Here is a 27,717-nt window from a genome sequence, read left to right on the forward strand (position 1 = left end):
TCAAAAAAGATGGGGAAGAGAGTGACAGCAGAGACCACAAGACTATAAATAAACATAACTAAAATGAAATGCAACTACAGATGGAGCAAGGTTTAAGAAATTTAGAAGAAAATACTATTAATAACTTTTTGTTAGCAAATTTGAAAGCTTAAGTGAAATGGACAAATTCTATAATAAATTAAATCCTGAAACAAACTAAACAGAAAAAGAGAGAAACTGAATGTTTCTACAGTTACTGAAGAAAGTGAATTAATCATTTAAAACAAAACAAAACAAAACAAAAATCCCACCAAGAAAACACCACACTCAAATAGTTTTACAGGAGAGAAAAGAAAAGGAAAAAACTTACTCCCCAGTTCATTTTATGAAGCTAATACAACTTTAATGCCAAACCAAACAAAGGCAATATAAGGAAGGGAAAGTACATATCAATCTCAGTCAAGATAATAAACACAAAATGTACTAAGTCAAATATTACCACATTGAACCCAACTATATTTTTCAAATGTTTCACAAATACATGGCTGATTTAACATGAGAAAAATCTGTTCATTTATTTACTAAAGACTGAAGGAGAAAAATGATATGGTCATCTCAATAGATGTAGAAAAAGTATTTGATGAATTCAATAACAATTAATGATCAAAAACTATTAGTAACTCAGAAATAGAAGAGAACATCCTGCAAGTTATAAAGAATATCTATGAAAAAACAAGATTAAACATCATGCTCAATTTTAATTTAAAAACATTAAAAGCACTCTATAAAATCAGTAATACTTGCAAAGATATCTGTTATCTCCATTTCCAACATTTACTGGAGGTTTGGTCAATATCAGCGTGTATGCTCACACAGACATAGACACACACACACACACACACACACACGAATATAGAAAGACTTGGAAGAAGGAAATAAAGTGCCATTATTTTATTATTTATATCAATTGTCTTTATGGAAAACCCAAAAGGATTAATACATGTATAAACTATTTGGAATTAAAAAGATTTAGAAAGTATTTTATGCATAAGAGCACTACACAAAAGCCAATTGCACATGTATGACCAGCAATAACATTAGAAAAAGTAAATTTTTAAAAGATACCATTTATAATAACTAAAATAATTGAATTATAAATAACTATAATTGTTTAAACAAAACATATGTAAGAATTTTATGAAGAAAATAGTAAATGTTATTAAAAGATTTTAAAAATCTATATAAATATGGAAAAGTACCATGTTCATGGGTGAGAAAATGAATTATCTTAAGTGTGAATTGCAAAAAAAAAGAGTGTCAACTGCCTTCCAAAATTAATCTATAGAATCTATACTACTCCCTTCAAAATCCCACCGAAGTTTTTACAGAACTTGAAAAGCTGATGTTAAGATTTATTAAAAAAAAAAAAATGGAAAAGAATGGTCAAGAAACTGCTGTAGAAGAAAAACTGGTAGGTGAATAGGGGATTGGAAAACCTGACCAACCAGTTATCAAAAATTATTCTAAAATTACAACAATTAAGACTGAAGATTTGCAGTCAAATAAGAGTTTAAAAAGAGACTCACATGTGTACAGAAAGTTGATATACTGCAGAGAAGTCAGAACAGATTAGTGAGATCAGGACAAATTATCCAAGAACGTTGTAAGGACATTTGGAAAAAATAAAATTGTATCTCTATCCTACATCATACATGAAATTTCAGATGATTTAAGAATTTAAGTGTAAACATCAAAACATTTAAACTTCAAGATGTATAGATGTTGATGATTTCATGGTTGGGAAAAATTTCTAAATGATAACATGTTGAAGATAAAGAGAAAAAAATTTAAAATTTAGCAGTTTGGTCCACCAAAACACACCATAAAGGGGTTAAGAAGACAAGTCACAAAGTGAGAAAAAATATTTAAAACACATATAACAAAGAACAATATCCAAGATATATAAAGAACTCCCATAAATCAATATGAAAAACAATCCAAAAGAAAAATGGACAAAGATTTTTTAATTTATTTTTATTTTTTAAAAAGATTTTATTTATTTATTTACTTATTTATTTGTCAGAGAAAGAGAGAAAGAGAGAGAGCACAAGCAGGCAGAGGCAGAGAAGCAGGCTCCCCGCTGAGCAAGAAGCCTGATTTGAGACTTGATCTCAGGACCCCGGGATCATGACTGGAGCTGAAGGCAGTGGTTCAACCAACTGAGCCACGCAGGCATCCCACCTTTTTTTTTTTTTTTTTTTTAAAGAAAAGATGTTTTTTAAAGAGGATTTTATATAAGAGAAATGATAAATGGCTTATGAGCACATGAAAAAACACTCAACTTCTTTGGGAATCAGAGAAATACAAATTAAAAGGTCAATAAGATATCCAAGTATTGGTTAGGACATGGAGGAATGGGAACTGTCAAACCTGGCTCACTGGAGCTTAAATTGGCTACTATTATTCTGTAAACATTTTAGCATCAGTAAAGCTGAAGATGTATATTTCATGACTCAGAAATTCCATACCTGGGAATATACTCTAGAAAAATTTTTACACATACGTACCAGAAGATAAACATAAGAATGTATTATCTTACTTGGTGAGGTCAAAATAAGAAATTATTATGAAATACTTAATTAAGCGTCATACAACATATTTATCCAAAATTGATATTTATGAAACACATAAATATTCTCTTCATGGACTTCATTAATTATTAAATTTATTAATAAATGTCAACAATATCCTTTTGTAAATGCAGAGATAAAACACACCTGACAGATCAATTTTTGATATATCCTGAATAACTTTTTGTTTGCACTGATAGGCATATATACTTTAATCACTAAAGACTAAACTGAGCATTTATAAAAGAAAGTCCTTTTTGAAGATTATTTCAATTTAATCAGGATTAAAATAAATAATACTTTTATCCTTATAAACTTCAAATAAATTTAGTTTTAATATCATACTTAATCAGAAAATATACAAAAGAAAACAATAAGAATAGGGAGAGCCTGGTGTCCTATGGTCTTCCTTAATAACAATCCATTTTCAAGAGACTATAATCTACTCAACAGAAATCGTTCTGCCAAGGATATTAATCAGATTCTAAGAAAATTCACACTCAAAATAATAAGCCACTAAAACCAAAACAATGTAGGTATTAGCAGCTATACAAGAAGTCAGCCTCTCTCCGATGAGTCATTTCTAAAATAATGAACATCTACGTCTTTGCTTTGAAGTGTTTTATTCAAGCTGGAAAATATATAAAGGTAGGAATCACCTACAAAGTAGGTTGACTGAGAAATTTTTCTTCATTTTCCATAGTCTTATTTGACTCCATGCAAACATCACACTAAGAATGGCAAAAATGAGTCTCTCTTCCTACCTATTAATCCTAACTTTTTCTCTGTTTTCTCAAGGCATTTTACTTTCAGCATCCAAATCCATAAGAAATTTAGAAGATGACATGGTATTTAATACATTCAGGCTGGGGAAAGCCTTTCAGAAGGAAGATACTCCACAAAAATCAGTTGCTGCTCCTTCTCTGGAACAATATAAAAATGATGAGAGCAGTTTCATGAATGATGAGGAAAACAAAAATTCAAAGGTAAGTGGCAATGTGACTTATCCTTTCTTCAATGGAAATCTGAATGATTTTTACAATCAAAGTAAAATTGATACTTTTATAAATAGAAGTATATATAAACCATCACACTAAGCTTTAGGAAAACTGATGAAATTTCATACACACCAGGTTGTTGTTGTTCTCTGCACAACACTCTTATCCAAAAGTTTTTGCCCCAAAATTTTTATTTAATGTATTTTTAAAGAGTCAATACTGTACAGAGCATCTCTGAATTGATCAATGAGAATATTATACAAATATATTATAGTCCTATTACCAGTAAGACAGCTAAAACACAAATCAACCTTTTCTTTACAGAACACAGACTCCAAACATAATTTCTTAAATCATGGTCTGCCACTGAATCTGGCTATAAAACCTTATCTTGCACTAAAAGGATCTGTAGCTTTTCCAGCTGAAAATGGAGTTCAGAATATTGAATCAACACAAGAAAAGAGAGAAATTGGGGATGAAGAAAACTCAGCTAAATTTCCTATAGGAAGGAGAGATTTTGACAGTGAGTAGTCTTTTAAAAAATTCAATTCTTATATCTTAATATCATGAAAATAGAAACTTGGAGTTTAACTGGAGTTGGATCTGATTTTAACAAAATCAAGTAAGACCATGGTTCAATTAAGTGACCCCTGCCAAAGATGTGGGATTAAAAGTCATTTAAGGGTTATTATAATTCTGATTTATTCAGAATTAGCTATATTAGATCCGTTTTCTTATTTCTAATAAATTTTGTGTGATTATAATAGTGCTTTAAACAATTTAAACTTTTTTCCCTCCAGTGCTCAGATGCATGCTGGGAAGAGTTTACCGACCTTGTTGGCAAGTCTGAAACCTGTTGGACAACATCATCTTTTCCGAAGAAAACAAAATCATTTAATTGTCTGTCGGGGAAAAAGCCCTTAACATTACTATGACTTGTGTTACTTTAAATGCTTGTTTCAAAAGAAAGCAGCTGCTAACATATATCTGTAGCCTAAATGATATGATTTATCTGTGCATTAAACTTTGTGAATATTCTGCATAATGATTTACTAGTATTTTTTAAATGCTTAACTTACCTTATATACATTTCAGACCACCATAATAAAGAATCATAACTTATACCTTGCTCTCTTAAAAATTAAGTAGATGCCTTTGGCAAATAGTTAAATATACACAGAAATCAAAAGCACATAAAAACCAAATTCATAGTCTAAAAAATTGAGTTAACTTTGTCTGGCCAGTAATCAATTTGTCCTTGGCTATACACTTGTTGTTTTTTGCTACTCTGGCTACTTTGCCACATGGTTTATTCTGGAAATTGTTTGATGTCTCACATATCTTAATATTTTTATGTTGAGGTGGTTCATTTCCACTATCACAGAGATTATTTTTATCATCTAAATCCACCTGTTTCCTTTTTGAGCTTTTATTTCCTGTCTGACTACTTGATTTTCTTGCCACTTTTTCAATTTTACTTCTATCCAGACGAACATTTCCAGAACTTGTTCCAATTGCTGGCCTTCCAACAGATGAATTTACACCTTCTGTTATGCAAGATGAAAAAAGGAAAGAAATTACATAATATTTAGAATTACATGTGAAAATTACAATAAACTTTAAAAATCACTAAAGAATATTCAAAAATTTGATTTGCAATCACATGTAAGTCACATGATTAACAAATACAGCTACATTATTAGCACCTTACTCTCCATTTACCATATCATATTTTTATCCCACCAAACAACAAATATTTGCTTTCCTTGAATGCATGCACTTAATCTTTAAATGCTACATGTTATTTCTTAAATATATTTAGTTAATCTGTGCCCTATTCTTCCTAGATTTGTACCTAGGTTTAACTTTTTAAATAAACCCATCTTAAAAATATAAACCTTTACATTTCACATTTCATATTTCTCAAAACAAAATTTTGTTTTACTTAAGATAAAAACCAATTTGGGGTGCCTGGGTGGTTCAGTTGATTAAACATCTTCCTTCTGCTCAGGTCATGTTCCCAGGGCCCTGGGATCAAGCCCAACATATTGGCACTCTGCTTAGTTGGGGAGTCAATTTCTCCCTCTGCCCTTCTGCCTGCTTATGCTCTCTCTCTTGAGCGTGCTCTTTCTCTCTCTCTCACTCTCTCTCTCAAATAAATACATAAAATCTTAAAAAAAAATTAATACACTAGAATTAAATAGTTATTTAATTACTCAAATAAGTTCAATTACCAGAAAGGTCATTTTCCATGGGAAGTACATACAAAGGCTTGGATGCTGAATTAACATCATTCCATTTATCCTTGTTTATTGTGCAGTCATCTTTATAAGTACAAGCAAACTGGGATCTAATTAAGGTTTGTTTCATCTAGTAAAAGGAATACAGAAGAACATATACAATTTTTTAATTTATTTTTTTCGTCCAGACAGAAAACTATTCTATGATAATCAAGATACAAAATTTCCCTTAAAAACTCCATTATTGGGGTGTAGGAAAAGAATAAATGAAACAAGATGGGATCAGGAGGGAGACAAACCAAAAAAGAGACTTAATTTCCCAAAACAAACTGACGGGGACCAGGGGGGAGAGGGTGGTGGGGTTATGGACATTGGGGAGGGTACGTGCTATGGTGAGTGCTGTGAACTATGTAAACCTGGCAATTCACAGACCTGTACCCCTGGGGCTAATAATACATTATATGTTTATAAAATATTAAAAAATTTTAAAAAGAAACTCCATTATTCATTGGGAATTTTTAACCCTTGATGTTTCATAATTTACTCATCCATTGCTACACAGGCATTTTTGTTCTTTTCAGTAATACCAGCTTTTTATACCTTTTAACAGTTTAGAGAAATCAGCTTTAGACTCCAGAACATGTGACTACTTGAATATTTAGGAAAATAAGAAAGATGATTCAAATTATACCATTCTAGGAAGATCTGACCAAGTGATTTAATGGTCAAATATTCAAAATAAACTCTTGCATTTATCTTCAAAGATCATAAGTAGGAGAAAATCAGAAAGCTAAATTTAATTCTTAACCATAAAAAAGGATGTCAAGAAAGTAATTTATGAAATGTATTCTGCAAACATAAGACCAGTGGCCACTTTAGGGACAGAAATTAATTTCAGAACAAAGTAACCTCTATGGATAATGCAAACTTCAGTAAATTACAGCTGATGTGTAATGACATTCAGTTATCATGGAGAGATAACTTCAAATTGAGATGTCAAATCCTTTTCAGAAATAGATGTTTAAATTTCAGATAAATGAATAAGGAAGACTTCAACAATTCAAAAATTTAACACTTCAAACCATAACTATATTATGTTGAATATTACTTACAAAATACTGATTGATAACAATGTTGTTCATAACGTCTGAAAAAGCACAATTTTATACTTCATATTCAGTAGTTAAATACTATATTATACATTCAGAGAGATCATTGCATTAATCAACTTAGATGTTAGCAAAGATAATGGCAGTGAAATCCACAGACTAAGGTTTAAAAGAAATTAGATCAACCCAGTTGCTTCATCAAAGCAAGTGTTTCCAGGGAGCGTCTAGGTGACTCAGTTGGTTTACTGTCCAACTCTTGATTTTGGCTCAAGTTATGATCTCAGGGTCCTGAGACTGAGGCCCAGGTCAGGCTCCAAGTTTAGCAGGGAGTCTGCTTCTCTCCTTCTCCCTTTACCTCTGCTCCTCCCCCATGCTTTTGTTCTCACCTGTTCTCTTTCTCTCTCTCTCTCTCAAATAAATAAATAAATGGATCTTAAAAAAAGAAAAGAAAAAGCAAGTGTTTCCAGGATGACTTTATATACTTCTGACTAATGGTGTCTATGAGAGCTCCAATTCCCACATTAAAAATTATGTTTAATTTGCTTGAAAACTAAAAAAAAAATTGGAGTTTGATATCTTTCATTTTAAGCACAAAAATTCACAAAATTGAAAAAAATGTGAATATGTAAAAGATCAAAAACTATTTTAAAAAGTAGAAGAGAGTATGGGGAGCCTGGGTGGCTCAGTGGGTTAAAGCCTCTGCCTTCGGCTCAGGTCATGATCCCAGGGTACTAGGATCGAGCCCTACATTAGGCTCTCTGCTCAGCGGGGACCCTGCTTCCCCCTCTCTCTCAGCCTGCCTCTCTGCCTGCTTGTGACCTGTCAAATGGATAAACTAAAAAAAAAAAAAAAAAAAAGTAGAAGAGAGTAGTAGTGGGCTCTTGATTATGGATGATGGACTACAACCCAATATCTTCCTGAATCTCTATGAATACTACTATTCTACAGTTTCCATCATGAGATGCCCTAAAATTCAACCAAAGGTTTAAACTAGCCCTTTCTGGACTTTATTAATTCCATAAGTAAAGAATTAAAACAAATGATTAAAGCTAATAAAATAAATTTTGTTAATAAAATGAATTCTGTAAAGTTTATACTATATCACATTGTTACTATAATAACATTGTCAAAAACCTTTTATTACTTTCTGCAAAACCAGTACTAACTGTTGATGTTATCTTTTTTTTTTTTTTAAGATTCTATTTATTTATTTGACAGACAGAGATCACAAGTAGGCAGAGAGGCAGACAGAGAGAGGAGGAAGCAGGCTCCCTGCTGAGCGGAGAGCCCGATGCGGGGCTTGATCCCAGGACCCTGGGATCATGACCTGAGACGAAGGCAGAGGCTTTAACCCACTGAGCCACCCTGGTGCCCCGATGTTATCTTTATTATTATCATTATCATTACTATTATCTGTGACATTATACATTTCTTTCATTTCACCAGAGTTACTGCTTAGAGATAATAAACTTATTCTGAGCAAATAAAATTATTGCCCATAATGAGCTATAAAAGAGGGCAAATGAATGCTAAGTGGCTGTCTAGGATTGCTTTTGTATTACCCAGATAGTGAATGCAACTGTGGGTGGCTTGGAGGACTTTAGCATCCCACCACAAAATCTTCATCAGCACCCCCATAAAATACTCTAAATAAAAATACAATAATTAGGGGTGCCTGGGTGGCTCAGATGGTTAAGCGTCTGCCTTCAGCTCTGGTCACGATCCCAGAGTTCTGGGATCGAGTCCCACGTCAGGCTCCCTGCTATGCATCTCCCTCTGCTGTTCCCCCCGCTTCTGCTCTTTGGCTCTCTCTGTCAAATAAATAAATAAAATCTTTTTTAAAAATTAAAATATAATAATTGTATTATTTAGTACAGGAAATTGATGTGTTCTCAATCTCATGATTAGAATAATAAACATTTCTTTAGAAAGCTGTGTTATTTTAAAAAATTTTTGACACACACCTAAGTAAAAACCTTTCCTTGCTGTGTAATATACAGTCACAAAATAAGTGTCATAGTCATTACACTAGATTTCCTCTCTTTAGGCCTCCTATAGAAAAATTTGTGAGACGCAGTGACAGTAGGGTAATTTCAGAAAACCAGAATTACAAGGTAATGATTTTTAAAATACTGAGAATGGATCCAGATGTAAAAGGAAATAGTTAACCACTTTATTTACCATAAAATATATTATTTATAAAAATATTAAAATATGAGAACCACAACAATTCTATGGTAATCTTTGGATACTTATGTCTAAAGGAAATAACTGAGTAATTACATTGAAGGTGTTTTTTCTTTTTGGAAGAGATTTTATATGAGTTTTCCTTTCCCTGCCCTGTACAAAAATCTCTTTTTATCAATTATGACTTATTAAGTTCCAACCACAGGCACACAGAATACTAAAGAGATTACTAAAATGGCTCCTATAATTACAAAGACATTTCACTTATAAAAGCTGCTTTTGACACACAGCTGGAAGAAATAATAAACTGGATAACAGACTCAAGATTGAAAAGTGTCAGAAAGCTAGAACCATAAATAGAAAACAATAAGATGAGAATGAGTGAGGGTAAACAAAGTCCTATATTTAAGTTCAAAATATCAATTACAGATGAGGATGAGGAAAACTTGACTTAAAAACAACATATGAAAAAGAACTAGAGATTCTCATTGATCATGAACCTGACTGGAGCCAACAATGTGATGTCTGGCTAAAAAGATCAGCACAAAAAGACAATGATGTGATGGGAAAGGCACCAGATTTGTAGTTAAAAGACCTGCTTTCTAATACTGGCCCTATCACTTATAATCTAGATAATTTCATGTAAACTTATGAACTTCTCCCACTTATCCACACATAAATGAGAATAATATTTATCTCACAGAACAGTCAGAATTAAATAGTTAAAAATTTGAAAGGACTATTTAAGTTCTAGAGCTCCATCTAGGTACCATGTAATTAATTAATGTAATAACATCTATGAAGACAGTTTTTCTGTAGAGTAGTAATCTGTTTAATTAGATTCCTCAAGACCAAGCCAACACTAAAATTATTCTAGGAATGCAACTCAAAAACTGAACTTATAATCAGCATCTTCATTTTAGTTATTAAAACAATACAAGCTGCACTGGCTTGTATTTATAATTTTAAAGAGATTGCTTTTCCTTTGTTCATAAAAGTTGAATTTTTCTGCACACGATTAGTGGCTACATAGAATTGAGATTACTTCCTGTGGCAAATCATCCAAATCTCTCTGTGTATTTTATTTGGAATCACAAACAAGCAAAACAATTCCCTCTTGAAAGAGCTTTTGAAGTACTAAACAACTAAAAATATTCATACATGGCTGTTAAAGTCATTTTATGTTCAAGTCACATGAGAGAAAAGGATTGAACATTTTCCTTTGTAGAGTGATTTCCCCCCTTTGGAAAGATTTCTATCCACAGTAAAATTGCAATGAACTTCAAACTTGCCAAGAACTGGAAAAGTCCTTTTGCCACAAGCTCTTTTTAAATTGGAATTATTAGTAGGTTCCCAGTTTGAGGAAAATAGTACTTCACATAAGAAAGCCTGACTCCAGTTAGATTAAAACAAATGAGTCAAAATACTGTAAAAGTCACAGTCATTCACAGTCTTTCCTGGAGTTAGCCATTAATAAAAGATAATGAAAGTGCTAAGCCCCATTATGCTGATAAATTTATCAACAAGTATGAAAAAGGAAATTATTTTCAACATACTTATTAAATATGGAACTGAAAATAAATATTCTAAATTTACCTTTTCATTCTTATAGTATTATCTTTTCAAAAAAACAGAATTGCTACCCTTAATGGTATATGGATTGTAAATACATCAAATAAGCCATTTCTTCATCAGTGAAATTTCATTTATTTTGCTAACTAGCAGAAAGACAATATTTTTGACCTACGTAGTAGCACTACTTTTTTTTATGACTCTTCATTATAATTACTATAATTACTAAGTCTTTATTTACTCTTTGGAAATAGCATAAAGTCTTATACCTGAATACAAATTCTTGCTCTTTTACTTACTAACTTTACGATCTAGAAAATGATGCTTCTAGAATTGAACAATGATTAATTGTGATGAAGGATATAAAATGTCTAGTAAAACACTTGACACTTAGTGGGTACTCAATAAATACCAACTTCATTATTTCAGCCCAGTGAATTCAACTTTAGTTCAATCTAATACAAACATCTCATATTCATTCTAATAATAAAAACCCTGCTCACTCTCTTAAAGTCTTTGCTTAATGTCACCTTCTCAAAGAGACCTCTACTAATCATCCTATCTAAAACCAAAACACACTCACAAGAACATATTCTCCTAACTCCCTTCCCTTGTTTTTATTTTACTCCACAGCACCTTTTAATGTTCTCCATAATTCACTTTTTTATTTTGTTCATTATTTGCCTCTCCCAACTAAAATGTAAGCTCCATGAACAAAATCCTTAGTTTGGCAACTGGTGGTGACCTGCTCTGGCCTTCCTTTGGCCCTCCCCTCCTTAATGGACTTGTGCTGGCCTCTTCCTCTAGACTCAAGCGCTGACTATTTTATGGCAAGGGTAATGAGGAGTAGAGTGTGCCCACCTCTTTGTGGAGTGTCCCAAGAGTGTGGAATAGAACAAGGGTTGAAAGAGGGTATCGGGATGAGCCAAGGACTTCTATTTAAATTCTTGTACCCCAGCCCCACAAATACCTGGGGAAGATTTGCCCATGAGGGCAGTGGTTTTTGTCTGTTTTGTTCACTGATGTATCCCCAGTGCCTAGGATAGAGTCTGGTACCCAGCAGGCATTTGATAGATATTTGCTAAATGAATCAATTAAGTAAAATTTTAAGACTATAACAGATGCATGCAAGAGAAAGGTATGAAGGAACAGAGACATGAGTAAGCAAAGGCTTGGAGGAAGAAAAAAATTTTACAGAATAGATTCTATTCTTTAATAGAGAGAAAGAAAACCATATGATACAGAAATGAGAGAAGTAGACTGGCAAAGAACAGCTATATCACCCTGAGGACAAAAGCACTGAGATAGAAAAACATGTACAAAGTAAACTCTACGTGGTGAAACCATTTGGCAAAGAACAAGAGAGATGCATACACACAGAGAAAACCTAAATCCCATTTGGGTACTGGGAATCATGCCACTGAGTCCTTAAGTCCCATTATGTACACTGGCCCACATTTCTCAGGTTCTCATGACACAATATCCTATCTTCTATCTATCTATCAATATCTTATCCTTACAATAAGCCCTCCAAAAATTAACTCTTACCCAAAACCACAAAAGTCATATTTTCCTTAACCTTGCCCCACACTATTTATTCACTCATTTTGTACAACTACCCAATATATACTCTATATGAGTGATATAATCTAACATTTTCATCAGATTATTTATTCTCTCTGCCTACTTAAACCTTATTCTCATCTCTCATGGTCAGAGCACCATTTCCTGTACTTATTTGTCTCCTGTTATTCTTTTTGTAGGTATCTCTAAACTACCAGAATTGCAACTGTTTTAATATGCTATTCATCATGTCCTTCATCAATTAAACTTAAATAAAATTAAAAATCCAGTGCCTCAGTTGCAATGACCACATTTCAAGTGCTTAATAGCCATGTGTGTTGACATAGTTATAGAACATTTCCACAGAAAATTCCACTGGAGAACACTATTCTAGATCAAAGCTTATCATCTATACCCTGTAGCACTTTTTTTTTTTTTTTAAGATTTTATTTATTTATTTGAGATAGAGCAAGAGAAAGAGAGCACACAAGTGGGGGCTGGCAGGGAGAGAGAAAGGGAGAAGCAGACTTGCTACTGAGCAGGGAGCCTGATGTAGGGCTAAATTCCAGAATCCCAGGATCATGACCTGAGCTGAATGCAGACACTTAACCAACAGCTGCTCCAACCTGTAGCACTTTTATGTGCTGCAAATGGATTCTCAAAGGACTCTAGGACATTGTTTTTTGCTGGGTTTGGATTATTGGAACACATATGCAACTTTATATTAGTAAAAAAGACCTTATATCTGTTCCCCATGTCTTCCCCAAGTTTTCTAACAACTACCACCTGATGATGTGAAAGAACCAACTAAGCTTTAGAAAAAATTACTATCATTATATCTTCTAGAAATACCATTTCTTCCTATTTTCTCCTCTGGGACTCTAATTAGGCACACATTAGACTTTTTCTAATTGTTCTAATGACCCATCTTCAAGTCCAGGTTTACCACCTATGCTATGTCCGTTTACTATTAAGCTCATGTAATGAGTTGTTTCAGATAATGTTTTTGTAGTTCTAGGAATACAGTTTTACAGATTTTAATTCTCTGCTGGAATTCCCCAATTTTTCACCCATTTTGCCCATCTTTTCCTGTAATTACTTTTATATGTCGAAAAAAAATTGTAAAGACTTTAAAGATTTTATTTATTTATTTGAAAGAGAGACAGTGAGAGAGAGAGCATGTGAGAGGAGGTCAGAGGGAGAAACAGACTCCCGATGGAGCTGGGAGCCCAATGCAGGACTCAATTCCAGGACTCCGGGATCATGCCTGAGCCAAAGACAACTGAGCCACCCAGCAGCCCTATGTTGAAAAATTTTTAATCCCTAGCCTGCTAATTCAAATATCTGGATTATTTGTAAATCTGACAGTATTTTTAGTTTTCTCTCTTAATTAAAAGACAAATCTTCCTATTGCTTTTCATGTCCAGTATATTTTATTTTATGCTGGATACCGTGTATAAAGAAACTGTAAAGCCTCCAGATGAAAAACCTTTTTCTATCTACAAGGGTTTCTCTTGTCTCCATTAAGCAGACAGAGCAAAGGCCTGATAACCTCAGTGCAGTCAGGGACTGAGCTGACTAGTTAGGTTGCAACTTGTCATAACTTACATTCGACTTCTGGTTCTTATCTCTTCCTTGACAGTGTCCCTCCCAGGCTTCAGTCAAGAACTTCATGGTTTTCCATCGTCTCTGACCTAAAAGTCTGGAGGATTCATTCTGCCTTCCAGAGGTTTTTAACATTATGCTCTTTGGCCTCCCACCTGACTTCATTTCCAAATATGACAAATATGTGAAAGGAGACAGCTGTGTGTTGAAGGGGGATCGCACTCCTCAAGCAGGGCCTTGTCTTCTAGCTATCTCAAGATCATAGATGATTGAGTTTACCAAATCGAAGCTCCTTATCCTCCCACCACTCAGTTTCAAAATCTAGCATATGTACAATAGGTAAAAATAACCATGCATTCGGGGTTCCTAAATTTTCCAAATTATTGCCAGTGCCTCAAGATACCCAGAAACTTTGTTGGTTCCTCTTTCCCTCCACAGAGGTCTTTTACCTCGGCCAACATCAACCCTTGACTCATACCTGAAACTGGCAAATAATTCCAGGGAAGAAAGCAGTTGATAATATGCTGCTCACCTCAGAAAGATTTTACCCTCCTCAGATTATTAGTCTACTTAAAACTATTAAAAATATATTACTTTAAAATATATTCTACCCTATTTATCTGCTTTTTATTGTTACTATTGGCAGAAATGGTATTCTGCCATGACCTACTATATCCTAGTTCAAAACAATAGCCTCCAAGTCTGTGAGTGATTTCTTCATTCTGTTCCCTCCTTATTTGACAGCATTTTATTTTTTATTTTATTTTCTCCTCAGTTACATTTTGAAGGCCGCATACTTTCTGTTATTCCTCATTTTTCAGTAGCCTGAGGAGTGGTGGAGGCAGGAGTAGCATTTGTCAGAGGAAACAGTTTGAAAACATTTCTTGGTTTCCACTCTTTCCTAAGAGTTTATTATATGTTATATGTGCTATAGGAAGTTTTACTCCCTCTACTTAGCCACTATATCTCATTCAAATGGAAGGGGATCATTTGGGTAATTTCCCTGGTACATTATGTGGCATTAGAGGCTTCATTTGTGTGTGTAAGTTTCAGCGTTCATTTTTCACATTTAAGCCACATTACTATCTAATTGCCACTTCTATTATTTTTCTGATAAGGGAGGAAAAAAAGAATACACACACTTAGTTGGCTCCTCAGTTTGGGAAACATGAGTGGTAATTCTCAAGATTTGTCAACTCACTAGTATAGTATCCAGGGACTGGGCTGTATTAAGTTGCTAAGTCATGCTGTGCCTCTTCCCTCTAAAATCTTCAGTTTCTTTCCTTGGCCACCGTTTTCGAAGTTATTATATCTAACTGCATTATTTTTTTATTGTTTCTCTTGGTGAATGTTTTTGTTAGTTATTACTTTATAGACATTTTAAGGGAAGAGAAATTCTATGAGTTACGTTCAATCTACCATTTTAATTTGGATATACTCAGAGTTTTCTAAGACTAAAGGTTAAACTGGGATATCTAATTAAGAATTTTCTAACTCCATGAGCACTGGACTGCCTGACTGCTTACAAAGGTACCAGTTATTGACAGTCTATTTTCCACACTACCTGAGTCCTAATTTTCACTGTCCCAACAACTCTATGTTTTAAAGATCCAGTATTTTCCTGATCAGCTCACCTAACTTACTAAATCAGTTAAGGCTGATTATTCTATGTATTATTTTAGGTATATGGGAAAAAAAAAAATGGACTCAAAATAAGGAAAAGACCTGTCATGTGACTTGTCTATTGTGCTTGATGTGCAAAACCTGCTAAACCAAGTTGAAAGGAATAAAAGTAATTAATTTACAGGGATATAAGGACGTATCTTCTTGAAAATCTTTTAAGAAAGAGGTATGAGGATACTTGCATGAACTGTTTGGAATTGGGGGTGGGGCAGGGGATGGGATGTAAACATTTTCTAAAGACTCCTATCAAAACCATGAAGGTTCAGAAAGAACCTTCTGATTTCTATCACAAGGGAGTTTATTTGACTGTCATTGACAAGTTTTCCAATAAGCAATAATGGGAAATAAAACGTGAGGACTTATAATGAATATGGTTGCACAAGACTTTGTGAACAGAGAGGTGTATATTTTTAATTATAAATGGGAAACTAGGGGCACCTGGGTGGCTCTATGGGTTAAAGCCTCAGCCTTCGGCTCAGATCATGATCCCAGGGTATTGGGATCAAGCCACGCATTGGGCTCTCTTCTCAGCACGGAGTCTGCTTCCCTTCCTCTTTCTCTGCCTGTGTCTCTGCCTACTTGTGATCTCTGTTTGTCAAATAAATAAATAAAATATTTTAAATAAATGAATAGGAAACTAAAATCTAAGGAAAGTTAATTTGCCCCATATAATAATTACATGAATACTTCACAATTACCATCTGCAACATCAAAATTCTGAGTTCCTTAATATTTTCTATTTTTGAAGTGCTCTTTCCAAGATACTATTTCAACTACAGATCATATATTCTTTCCCTAACTAAAAAAACCATATGCAAAAAGAGCAAAAATAACCAGATAATAAGACAAAAAGCTATTAAACTACTTTTCCACAGTTACTTCATAGTAAATATTAGTAACATTTTTTTTGTTGTTGTTATTCCAACAAAATACTTTTTCTGGCTATGGTTCAGCTGTATACCTGGCTAAACCAATTATTTTCATACTTTGCTTTTATAAAGACCACTATACAGCAAAATACAATCATAAACACCAATTCCTTCCTCTCTCTATTGCCATTTAGTGTCAGAGCCAAGTAGACTAAGCCTATTAAGTAACAGAAGCAATGTAAATTTAATCTCATTAGTATTTAACCATGGCTTTGTACACTGGCATAAAACATTTCATAGTAGTTATGAGATCTTAGATAAGGTATTTTCTCAGGCTTTTGAGACTGTATTAGATAATCTCTCTTCTACTTCCCAAAACTTTATAAATTTGTCTGTACATTTTATAGTAATTAGCTGACTCTTAGCAGCTTCTTAAAAAAAAATAATAAAAACGTTCTCATTCTTCATATAGACATTTTCATTTTGATTTTCTTAATTCTAACAAAATATCCCAATGATCTTTTCTTAATTTAAATTCAATGAATTAATATGTAGTTTATTATTAGTTTCAGAGGTAAAGTTCAGTGATCCATCAGTTGCATATAACACCCAGTGCTCATACATCATGTGCCCCCCTTAATGCCCATCACCCCATTACCCCATTTTTCATTCCCCTCTCCCCCAGCAAACCTGTTTTTACCCTATGGTTAAGAGTCTCTTATGGTTTGTATCCTTCTCTGATTATGTCTTGTTTTACTTTCCCACCCCATCCTCTATGCTCTTCTGTTTTGTTTCTTAAATACCACACATGGACGAAATCATGTCTTTGTCTTTCTCTGATTGATTTATTTCACTTAGCATAATACCCTCTAGTTCAAACTATGAAAAGAGCACAGATGTCCATTGACAGATAAATGGATAAAGAAGATATGGTATATATATATATGTATGCATATATACATATGAATATATATACACATATATAAAAGTGCTCAGCCACAAGAAAAAAATGAAATCTTGCAATTTGCAACAACATGGATGGAACTAGAGGGTATTATCCCAATGATCTTTAAACGAAAATATTAAAGTTTATCAGTATCCATAGCCTGGGAAAAAATTTATACATTACATTTCTGGTACTAATAAAGTCCAAAGAAGGATTTTTTTTTTTATTAATATATAATGTTTATTATTTGCTTCAGGGGTACAGGTCTGTGAAACATCAGTCTTACACAATTCAAAGCACCCACCATAGCACATACCCTCCCCAATGTCCATAACTCAGCCACCCTATCTCTCCCACCCCGACCCCCACCCCCCAGCAACCCTCAGTTTGTTTCCTGAGATTAAGAGTCTCTTACTTACAGTTTGTCTCCCTCCCCAGTCCCATCTTGTTTCATTTTTTTCTCTCCCTTCCCCCCAACCCCCCCCAGCCCTGCTTCTCAAATTCCTCATTTCAGAGAGATGATATGATAATTGGCTTTCTCTGATTGACTTATTTTCCTTAGCATAATACGCTCTAGTTCCATCCATGTCATTACAAATGGCAAGATTTCAGTGGTTTTTTGATGACTGCATAGTACTTCATTATATATATAAACCACATCTTCTTTATCCATTCATCTGTTGATGGACATCTAGATTCTTTCCATAGTTTGGCTATCGTGGACATGGTCGCTATAAACATTCGGGTGTACGTGCCCTTTTGGATCACTACATTTGTATCTTTAGGGTAAATACCCAGTAGTGCAATTGCTGGGTCACAGAGTAGCTCCATTTTCAACTTTTTGAGGAACCTTCATACTGTTTTGCAGAGTGGCTGCATCAGCTTGCATTCCCACCAACAGTGTAGGAGGGTTCCCCTTTCTCCCTATCCTCGTCAACATCTGTCATTTACTAGCTTGTTAAATTTAGACATTCTGACTGGTGTGAGGTAGTACCTCATTGAGGTTTTGATTTATATTTCCCTGAGGCCGAGTGATGTAGAGCACTTTTTCATGTGTCTGTTGGCCATTTGGATGTATTAAAGAATGGATTTTTTTAAAAAAATCTTATGCCTTGACTATAAGTACTTCTGCAATATAACAAAGGATTAACAAATTTTACTCATAGGAAAATTATACAAAACACCGTGATATATTCCATAGGTATTAAGTTCTGACAACTAAAAATTACCAAAATAAAGACAAGACTTACTAACAGAAACTAAATGGGTTTTGGGTATGAAACTGATGATAACTAAAATTTCTGCTATTTTGGACTAGCTTTCCAAATGGGAATATAAATAGCATAGAAATTAGAGTTCTCAAAGTTGTATGAAGATGAATAACTGCTTGATAATTAAAGGTAATTGTAAATTTACAGGAAAATTTTGTTGAACAAATGAATGAATTTCCAAACATAGAAGAGTATATCTAGCACATAGTAGATGCTCAATAAATGTACACTGAATGAGTTAAGACTAAGTTTCTTTTCGAAAAATAAAACCAAAAAAATTTTAAACACTTAAAAAACATACTATTGGCTACTTACAGGCACAGGTGTTTGAAATGAGGACAGGAAAACTTAGTTCAAATCAAATAAAGATAAAAAATACAAAGAATAACTCTAGTCAATAAACAATGTGAAATGTTCATCTTGTCTTAATCTACAATTAATGATAGTCTACATTGTAATGTCTTCAGACAGGAACCAAATGGAATTTATAGTCTCTCAAGATTTAGTTTAATATGTGAGAAATGTAAATGAGAAAATCATGTCTGATTTTCCCCTTCATTCACTGCATAGATATGTACTGAACACTTACAATAGCAAGTGCTTATTCCTTTCCTTCTTTAGGTCTAGCAGATGGAATAAGCCAAAGACTAATTAGCCAAGCTTGTATAAAAGGAAGGTTTCTATATGTCAGTGTCATAACTCATTTTCCATTTAATTCCTGTTGTTCCATATACAATATATATTTAAATATCCAGCTCAGTTTTCTATATTTCTTCTACAAATAAAACCATTTTTATCATTTTTACAACAGTACATTAAACTATACCTTAATTTTTTTCTCTTGCATTGACTTATGGATGCGTTCTCTTAGGGCTTTCACGGATGGATTATTCACTTGTGTGGGAGATCTAAGTCCAAAAAAAGTAAAAATGTATAAACAAAAGTAGGGTTTGAACTCGTTTTTGCCCCTCCCTTATCCAAAAGCAGTAATAAAATAAAAAGACAACTAAATCTAGTTGTTTATAATACTGCATAAAAGTGTCAGTATTACTGAGAGTTCTAAATATTAATAATTTGCTGTTAATTAATTCCGTTACTACATATTTGAGTTTCTAATATATGTAAGGCACTGTGTAAGATATTATGAAGGATAGAAAGTAGATTCACTCACTGCCCTGAATTCAGGCATCCTAAAGCCTAAGGAAATAAGATACCCATACAACTAAAATTTAAAATAAAAAAGGACAAGTGCTGTAGCAGGGGAATTCAAGAGAAAAATACCGTTCAGAAATAGGACGGTCAAAGAAGGCACAATGGAGAAAGAAACACCGGAGCTTTGGAGCCAGACAACCCTGGATTCCTCAATAAATTCCTTTCTGGCTTAACAGAGCTAGAGTCATAACCTCTTTAACTCAAAAGACTGTTATATAAGAATAAAGAAGAGTCTATTCTAAGAAACACTAGTTTATAACCTTACATTGACTTATATTCATAAACCACATTGTCCTTAATTTTATCATTTCAATGCAGACCATGAAAAAATTCACTTTACCATGAACTGGCACTTGTCTGCACAATGACAACTGTAAATGCTAAGGTAACTGTAAACAACTGAAATATGTTTGGCCATATGGTTGAGAAAAATACTTCTTTAAAATGGATGTAGGGATTTATTTTATTTATTAAAGTTCTATAAACACAAAATAACTTTCTTTTAAAAAAAAAATGGTAGAATTGGGCCCCTGGGTGGCTCAGTGGGTTAAAGCCTCTGCCTTCGGCTCAGGTCATGATCCCAGGGTCCTGAGATCAAGCCCCACATCAGACTCTCTGCTCGGCGGGGAGCCTGCTTCTCCCTCTCTCTCTCTCTGCCTGCCTCTCTGCCTACTTGTGATCTCTGTCTGTCAAAAAAAAAAAAGGTAGAATTGAATCTGAGAGAAAATTTAATCATTTATGTTTTTACCTAAAAAGCAAAACTTGTTGAACAGAAGTAAGGTAAAAGAAGAAAACACAAAGGTTCGTTTTCTTTCCACTCTTTTCATAAAACATTGATAAAATACATTTTCATTGTTAGGAAAATATTTGAACAGTTTTGAGGAACAAAATGAGTGAATTATATCATGCCCAAATATAAAAGGATAATCATTAAAACCTGGTGAAGAGATTTATTTATTTATTTATTTATTAAGATTTTATTTATTTATTTGACAGAGATCACAAGTAGGCAGAGAGGCAGGCAGAGAGAGGGGGAGTCAGGCTCCCTGCTGAGCAGACAGCCCAATGCGGGGCTCGATCCCAGTACCCTGTGATCATAGCCTGAGCCGAAGGCAGAAGCTTTAACTCACTGAGCCACCCAGGCGCCCCGGTGAAGAGATTTAAATAAATTGGAGGACAACACTAAATAACAGACCATTGCAAGTTTTCTATTTAAACAGAAGAGAAAAATAGAAGAGAGCAAATAAGTAGGATGACTTTGTAAAGTTTCTCCACAATGTACTAAATAAAATTTAAGTTTTTGTTTTAAAATTTTACATGTTTCTATAAACAAATGTTCATTAATATAAATACCACAAACCTTTTCAATGTTTGACCTAGCTCTTATAAAAACTGGAGTGTATCAATATCTTTTTTTTTTTTTTTTTTTGAGTGTATCAGTATCTTGCACAGAACACCAAAACTACTTTGGTAAGTATTTTTCTCCGTAAAAGGAAGAATTAAGAGATGTCAATTTCAGTGTAAGTCTGGTGTACACACTCTCTCCTGTTCTCATGAAGAGAAGCACAATACGTGGAGGATGGACCTTAATTTTTGGAGCAAGAAACTTTTGCTACTTGCTAACTGTACTCTCTTAGGCAAATTACTTAATCTCTGTCTCTGTCTTTCAAGTGTCCAATTTTTAACTTATTACATGGGGCTATTACTGAAAGATGCTGTCATGAGGGCTGAGGTAATATAAGTGAAATAAATATTTCCAAGCAAAAACAAATGCAATAAAATAAAAACAAAAATACCTGTCATATTCTCACAAAATACTGTTTTTATAAAAACTTCCTCATATCCAAATGTTCAATCTCCCTTTAAGCTTTTGTTTTCTTTCTTCACACTTTTCCATAGTCTCCAAGTTTCTTCTTAATCAATGAGATGGTATTTTTTTATTCCCTTTGTAGACTAGAGTTAACATTTACATACATATCACTTCCACATTACTTACCTAAAAAGTGTAAGAATAGAAACTCCATTATGATGAATTGTGTTTTCATCATCATATAAAAGCTCTGCTTTGTTTTGGGTAGGCATACTGGCTGCTTCTTCGTCCAAAAGAACTAGTAAAGTTTTCACAGTGTCTCTGCCACAATATGCAGTCCCATGGTTTATGGCATAAGATTTTGGCTAGAACAAAAAAATACTATTAAGTAAATGTAACAATCACCAAAGTTGGGGCAATCAGCTATTCTTTTCTATTTCTTGTGCCACTGTTCTCCTTCTGTTAAGTTATAAAAAATCAGCCATGGGAAATGGCTTTAAGGCATGTAATATTTCTTCCTCAAGTCATACTAAAACCAATCTTATCACCTTCCCAAAGAACAAAAAAAAAGAAAAGAAAAAAAAGAGAGAGAGAGAGAAAATAGTATCATCACAGGAAGATATTGGTTATTGGTTCTGGTTAAAATAACATATAGCTTTAAGTCAGAAAATTTAGTAACTATCTAGTTATGCATCCCTAGCTAGCTTCATGACCTAGCTTCCCTGTGTTATCTTTTTCTTTCTTATACCAAAGTGAGATGGGGTTCTGTTGATGTGAATACCAGCCTCACAGATGGTTGTAAAGATTTATTCAAATGTGGGGCACCTGGATGGCTCAGTTGGTTAGGCTTCTGCCTTTGGCTTGGGTCATGATCCCAGGGTCCTGGGATTGAGCCCCACATCAGGCTCCCTGTTCTGCAGGAAGCCTGCCTCTTCCTCTCCAGCTGCTTCTCTCCCAGCTCATGCTCTCTTCTCTCCCTCTCTCTAATAAATAAATAAAATCTTAATTAAAAATGAGTTGATATTCATTTATTCAGTAATCCATTGATAAGTACATACCAAATCCTAAACAAAGTGGTTGAAGCTAAGACTACAAAAAAAAAAACAACAAAAAAAAACCACTGCCTCAAGTAAACCATAGTCTCCTTGATAAAATAAGTAAGTAACCAACAACTGCATTGCGAAGTACTAAGTGCTATTTCTAACAGAATGTATACATGGTACAATAGGAGCACACAAAGGTACTGATCAATTGACTCTGGAATCAAGGATGGCTTCATGGAGGAGGAGACACAAAGGGGTGGAAGGGAACACGGCACTTTTAAGGACCAGGTTAACATGATATGGCTGAAGAACAGGGTAACCAAGAGGGAGTTATATGAGATGAATCTGGGAAAGCTCTATAAATCTGGCAAAGAAACTGTAAATCAATCTGTTAAAGGAGTTAAAATCTTTTCCTTTATTAATCAAGGACATAAATGATCCTATTTAGATTATAAAAAAATGACGGCAATGCATAAAATATATTCCAGGATAAGAATGTTAATAAGTCTGGAGACAAGACCACAAATTAAGAGATTGTAGTAGTCCAGGTTGGAAAAGAAGAAGGTAGTCACAGTGAACTAAAATAGTAGCAGTGTAGATAAAGAAAAAGCTGGTTAAAAGAGCAGAGCTACAAAAACTTAATGGACAGACAGAATATGGGAAATTAGATGCTAATATAATATTATATGCAGATACATGTAAGCACAAACTGAAAATATTTCTGGCTGGGTTTGATACCAACTTACCTGTAGTTACATAGTTTATAATTCTGAGAAAGTTCCTTAACCTCACTGTGCTTCAGTTAAATCACTAGTAAAAAAAGGGGTAATGGTAGAATGATAGTGTACCCATTAAATATGTTAGACATTATGCCTAAGTATCAAAGTTGCCCTTTCTGGAACATCTGTTGTAGCTGTACCATTTTCCTCAGCTTTTATCAATGTGGTCTTGGCCTCCTTTCTCTACTGGGCTTGACCAAACTCTACTGTAGAGCTATACTGGAATTTTAACAAACTGCTTATCACAATAATGATTGTTATCACATTATATGTGCTTATCACAATTGTAATGACTATGTGCTTAATATATATTTTTTCATCAGCACCAAAGAAACAGTCCATATTGTTTAATATTAACTTACTGAAAATTATTAGATAGTATTTTTCAAAGATTTCTGATTTGGTTGAAAATGTAAAATTAAGAACCAGGTTGTTTGTATCTTTATTTCTTGTGACAGAAAACGGCAGAGACTGGTGCTCTTAATTACCTGAGCTATGACAGTTTCTGATTTAGACTTATAGTAATAACCTGGTTGTCATTTGAGCCAAGCTAGTCACAGGAAGCATTAACACACATAAAACACATGGGGAAACAACCCAGAATCTCGGGGCGCCTGGGTGGCTCAGTGGGTTAAACAACCCAGAATCTCCCCTATGTCCTACCTTCCAATTAATCTGAAAACATGCACTGTTACAGAAAAATAACTAAAAATGGCTCCCCATGACTATGAAAATAGATGAATAATCAGTTAATAATAAATAAAATAGATGTATAATAATAATAGATGAATAATAAAACATAAGCAAAAGTCTTTCTCCATACACTGATTATCACAATCACACTAAGGAAAAGGGGCTTTTGTTCCTTGAATTAAACTGTAACAAATGGATTGTCACACATACACCCAAATTCCTTTTTAGAGCTGAAAAGATGGTAGCCAATTTCTCCTATAATACTCTAGTTATTATACTGTACAAGTTTGCACCAAAAAACGACAAGAGGTAAACATTCTGGGAGTATATGGTTAAAAGATTTCTAAGTATAATAAAAAATCCCGATGTTTGCTGTAGACTGGTAATAGAGGTAGAAAACAGCAGATCATAAAGATGAAAAAATTCTATTAAATAAAAATAAACTGATTAGAAACGATTTCTGTTAATCTACAGAGTACCTAGGGCTGGGGCCAGAACCAGGGAAACCTGGCTTTTATTTTATATTTGAATAAATGGCAAAATAATGGTTTTATAAGAATAATTACTGAAAAATATTATAAGACATTTTAATATCCATCAAAAATTATAAACTTCTAGTGCTACAAGGGATACTGAAGATTATCCAACATGCTGCTTTAACAAATAGAGACAATTTGGCCCAAAGATGTTATGATTTATTTCAAGTTGAACATAATCCTATATAATCCTATTGAGAAACTTAAATTTTCAATATCTCATAACACAGGAAAAACATTCTTCTGACTTAAGTAGCAATAGTAAAACATTTTTATAACAAGTAGAAGCGATAATGTTTTGTATAGAAGGATAATGAAAAATAAAAAGCTCATTACCCGTGCAGGACTAATGTCAGTGGTACTAACAACTACATCTCCTTGTTGAGAATTGATAATATTTTTAATCCTCAAATCCAAATCCTGAGTGACTTCCTCTACTGCTTTACAAAAAGGATCCCTGCTGTTTTGGCCTTTAATCAGCTGCATCTTTATCACTGAGAGTATCCGACCCCCTGCAATGCTGAAAATAGAAATAAGATCACCTTTATAATAATATTAGAAATGACAATATGCTTATAAGCTTGAAAATAAACTTCTCAAAGTTAATCAACACTTCAAAAAAATATGACTTTGATCTTACAAATCAAACTAACACATTTAAGAAAAGGATAAGAACCATGAGCAACAAAATTAAAAAGTTTTTCTTAAAGCAAGTCATTTCAACAAAGTTACTTCTTCCCTGATTTGAAATATGGGAAATGAATTTTAGTTATAGATGATATATAGTAAGTTTCGGGTATAGTTATACACACATAATATACTTAAAATACGTACCTTTAGATAGATACAAGGAAACAGAAACCCTATCTCTCACCGAATACCTAGAATCCCACATTACTTTAATCTTAAAATCATTTCAATAAGTATTAATATCCTTAAATCACAGATGAGAAAATTGAGTCTCAAAAAGGTTAAATAGCTTGTCCAAGACCTCAGTGTTCTAGGCTGGGAAGGAGGTGGTGAGGACTAACCTGAAACATGACATTGCCTTCTAATATGAGAACTGTTATTATATGGAAGGGGAAATTAAGGTAGTTAATATTGATCTAAAGCAAATCAAAGACTAGACCAACTATGTCCAACAGACTCAGGTTTTAAAAAACCTGAAATCAATTATTTCTTTATACTAAACCTGAACCTGAATGAATTTAGGTTGCAGTTCCTGCTCTAGAAGGCTGACCTAAAAAAATGTGAGAAATATATAGGAAGAAGGAGTTTGATCTATTGCAAGGAAGAAATTAGAGGTGTCCAACAATAGAAGAGAGCTCTTTTTTAAAATCAGGAGATCTCCGTCCCTAGAGGTATCCCTGGAAAGGCTGTGCAGTGCTGAATGAGAAGGTGGTATGGCCTAGCCATAAAGTCAGACTGCCTGAGCACAAAATAACAGTCCCCTCCCCCCGCCTCTCCCTCCTTTTATGTTGAGTATGCTATTTACCTTTTCTGTGACTTATATACTAACACAAAGGAAATTATGAAGTAAAGTTTCTATCTGCACTGCCCTATTGCCAGGTTCTATGTTTTCAGAAAGAAGACAGGTTTTCTAACAAACATTGGAAATATGACTGTTCACATTCAAATAGCTGTTCCAATGTATGACTAGACCAGTGTTTCCCAAATTTGCCTGACTATCAGAATCATATTCAGCATTTGTTTAAAATATCAACTCTGATTCCACCCTACTGAATCACAATCTGTAGAGAAGGGTCTGAACAGTTGCACTGTTTTAAAAATACTGCAGGTGATTCTGACAACTACATAAGCTGGAAAAACATTTAATTAAAAAGGGGGGGGGGGAAGGAAGGGAAAACAAAAAAGAAATGAAACTTCAGGAGACTCCCGTATGTTATCAAGTCTAAGAACAGCTGCCTTAGCCTTTCCTAACTCCTATTAAATTCTCAGCTGACCAACCTTGAACCATAGGTAGGGACATCTCTAAGCCTCTATTCAGCAGGAAGAAGCTACAGAAGATGAGACCTTCAGCCTTCAACAACCTTAAAGATTTAAGGGTCAACGTTGTTTGGGGGGGGAGGGGGATATGATGAGGTAAACAGAGGCAAGACAAATGTAGCTTAAATTAAATCTCCTTATTGTTAGCAGGCCTCTGATACCTAAAACATGCAGAGTGTGACCTTCCCTCAAGGTACTCACAGGCACCTTAGTACCTTAACATTTATGTTTTATTAAAGACTAAAAGTAACCTTATCTTACCAGCAGTTAGTCCCCTTAAAGTCCTGAAAGGCTAACTTTCAAATTCCTTAGAGATTTGCACTATCCCTAACCACCACTAATTAACAAATGTATAATCATTCACTCCTCACAACCCAGGGCAGTTCTTTCTGCCCAGGGTTCCTGTCCCCATGCTATAATAAAATCACCTTTTTGCACTAAAACAAATTAAAAAGATTAAAAAGAAATGAAAGAAAAAGAAAGAAAGAGAAGAAAAAGCTCCTTGAGAAAGTAACAATCTATTTACCAATCTTTATACTACCAGTTTATACTTAGCACACAGAAGAAATGATTGCTACATTTGTTAAATAAATGACCACTATCACACCCAACAATCTAAAGTTTTTAACAGTAAGACAAAGATACATAGTTTACAATTACTATATTATTATTTGCAATACAAAAGTACCTAGGCCCTTTCCACTTACACTATGGCAGACTAAATAAATACTCTGGGGGAATATCTCACCAGGTTTGGCAGCAATAGGAGGAAATCTCTAATCTCTCCCCAAAAAAGGAAAAAACAAGAACTAGAGTGGAAAGTTGGGAGCTGTTAAGTGAGAGGCAAGCAGAATGAATGGATTTTCCTGAAGAAAAAAATCTCTGGTAGCACTTTGATCTGGATGGGAGAGGGCAAGTAGAGAATTTCACCTTGAGTCTGAACTTTCTGAGAGGAAGGAATTCCTATGACTTTTATGAGATTTAT

General features: G+C 33.9%; 2 protein-coding genes across 10 annotated transcripts in view; one reads left to right on the top strand and one right to left on the bottom strand.

The window, feature by feature from the left end:
- Positions 1–2,682: 2,682 nt before the first annotated feature.
- The window catches only part of PARPBP (PARP1 binding protein), a 70,218-nt gene continuing 45,183 nt past the window's right edge, over positions 2,683–27,717 (bottom strand). For 5 of the 9 annotated variants that reach the window (XR_014313958.1, XM_082739482.1, XM_082739477.1 and 2 more), the window contains 5 exons: positions 25,062–25,245; positions 21,861–22,039; positions 19,479–19,560; positions 5,842–5,977; positions 3,216–5,154 (listed from right to left, as the gene is read on the bottom strand). Coding sequence is in view for 8 of the 9 variants with exons in the window: in XM_082739482.1 (XP_082595608.1) it covers positions 4,814–5,154; positions 5,842–5,977; positions 19,479–19,560; positions 21,861–22,039; positions 25,062–25,245 (922 nt within the window). In the remaining variant the exon portion in view is untranslated. Of the gene's footprint in view, positions 5,155–5,841; positions 5,978–19,478; positions 19,561–21,860; positions 22,040–25,061; positions 25,246–27,717 lie in introns of all 9 variants that reach the window. The other 4 variants (XM_082739478.1, XM_082739485.1, XM_082739483.1 and 1 more) reach the window with 3 other exon arrangements.
- On the top strand, positions 3,347–4,138 carry PMCH (pro-melanin concentrating hormone; the record flags this gene model as incomplete). Its single annotated transcript, XM_082739487.1, has 2 exons — positions 3,347–3,595; positions 3,932–4,138. The coding sequence occupies 2 exons, from the start codon at positions 3,347–3,349 to the stop codon at positions 4,136–4,138; spliced, it is 456 nt and encodes a 151-aa protein (XP_082595613.1).

The sequence above is a fragment of the Mustela nivalis genome (genome assembly GCF_964662115.1).
Source record: "Mustela nivalis genome assembly, chromosome: 7".
Taxonomy (NCBI): Eukaryota; Metazoa; Chordata; class Mammalia; order Carnivora; family Mustelidae; genus Mustela; species Mustela nivalis.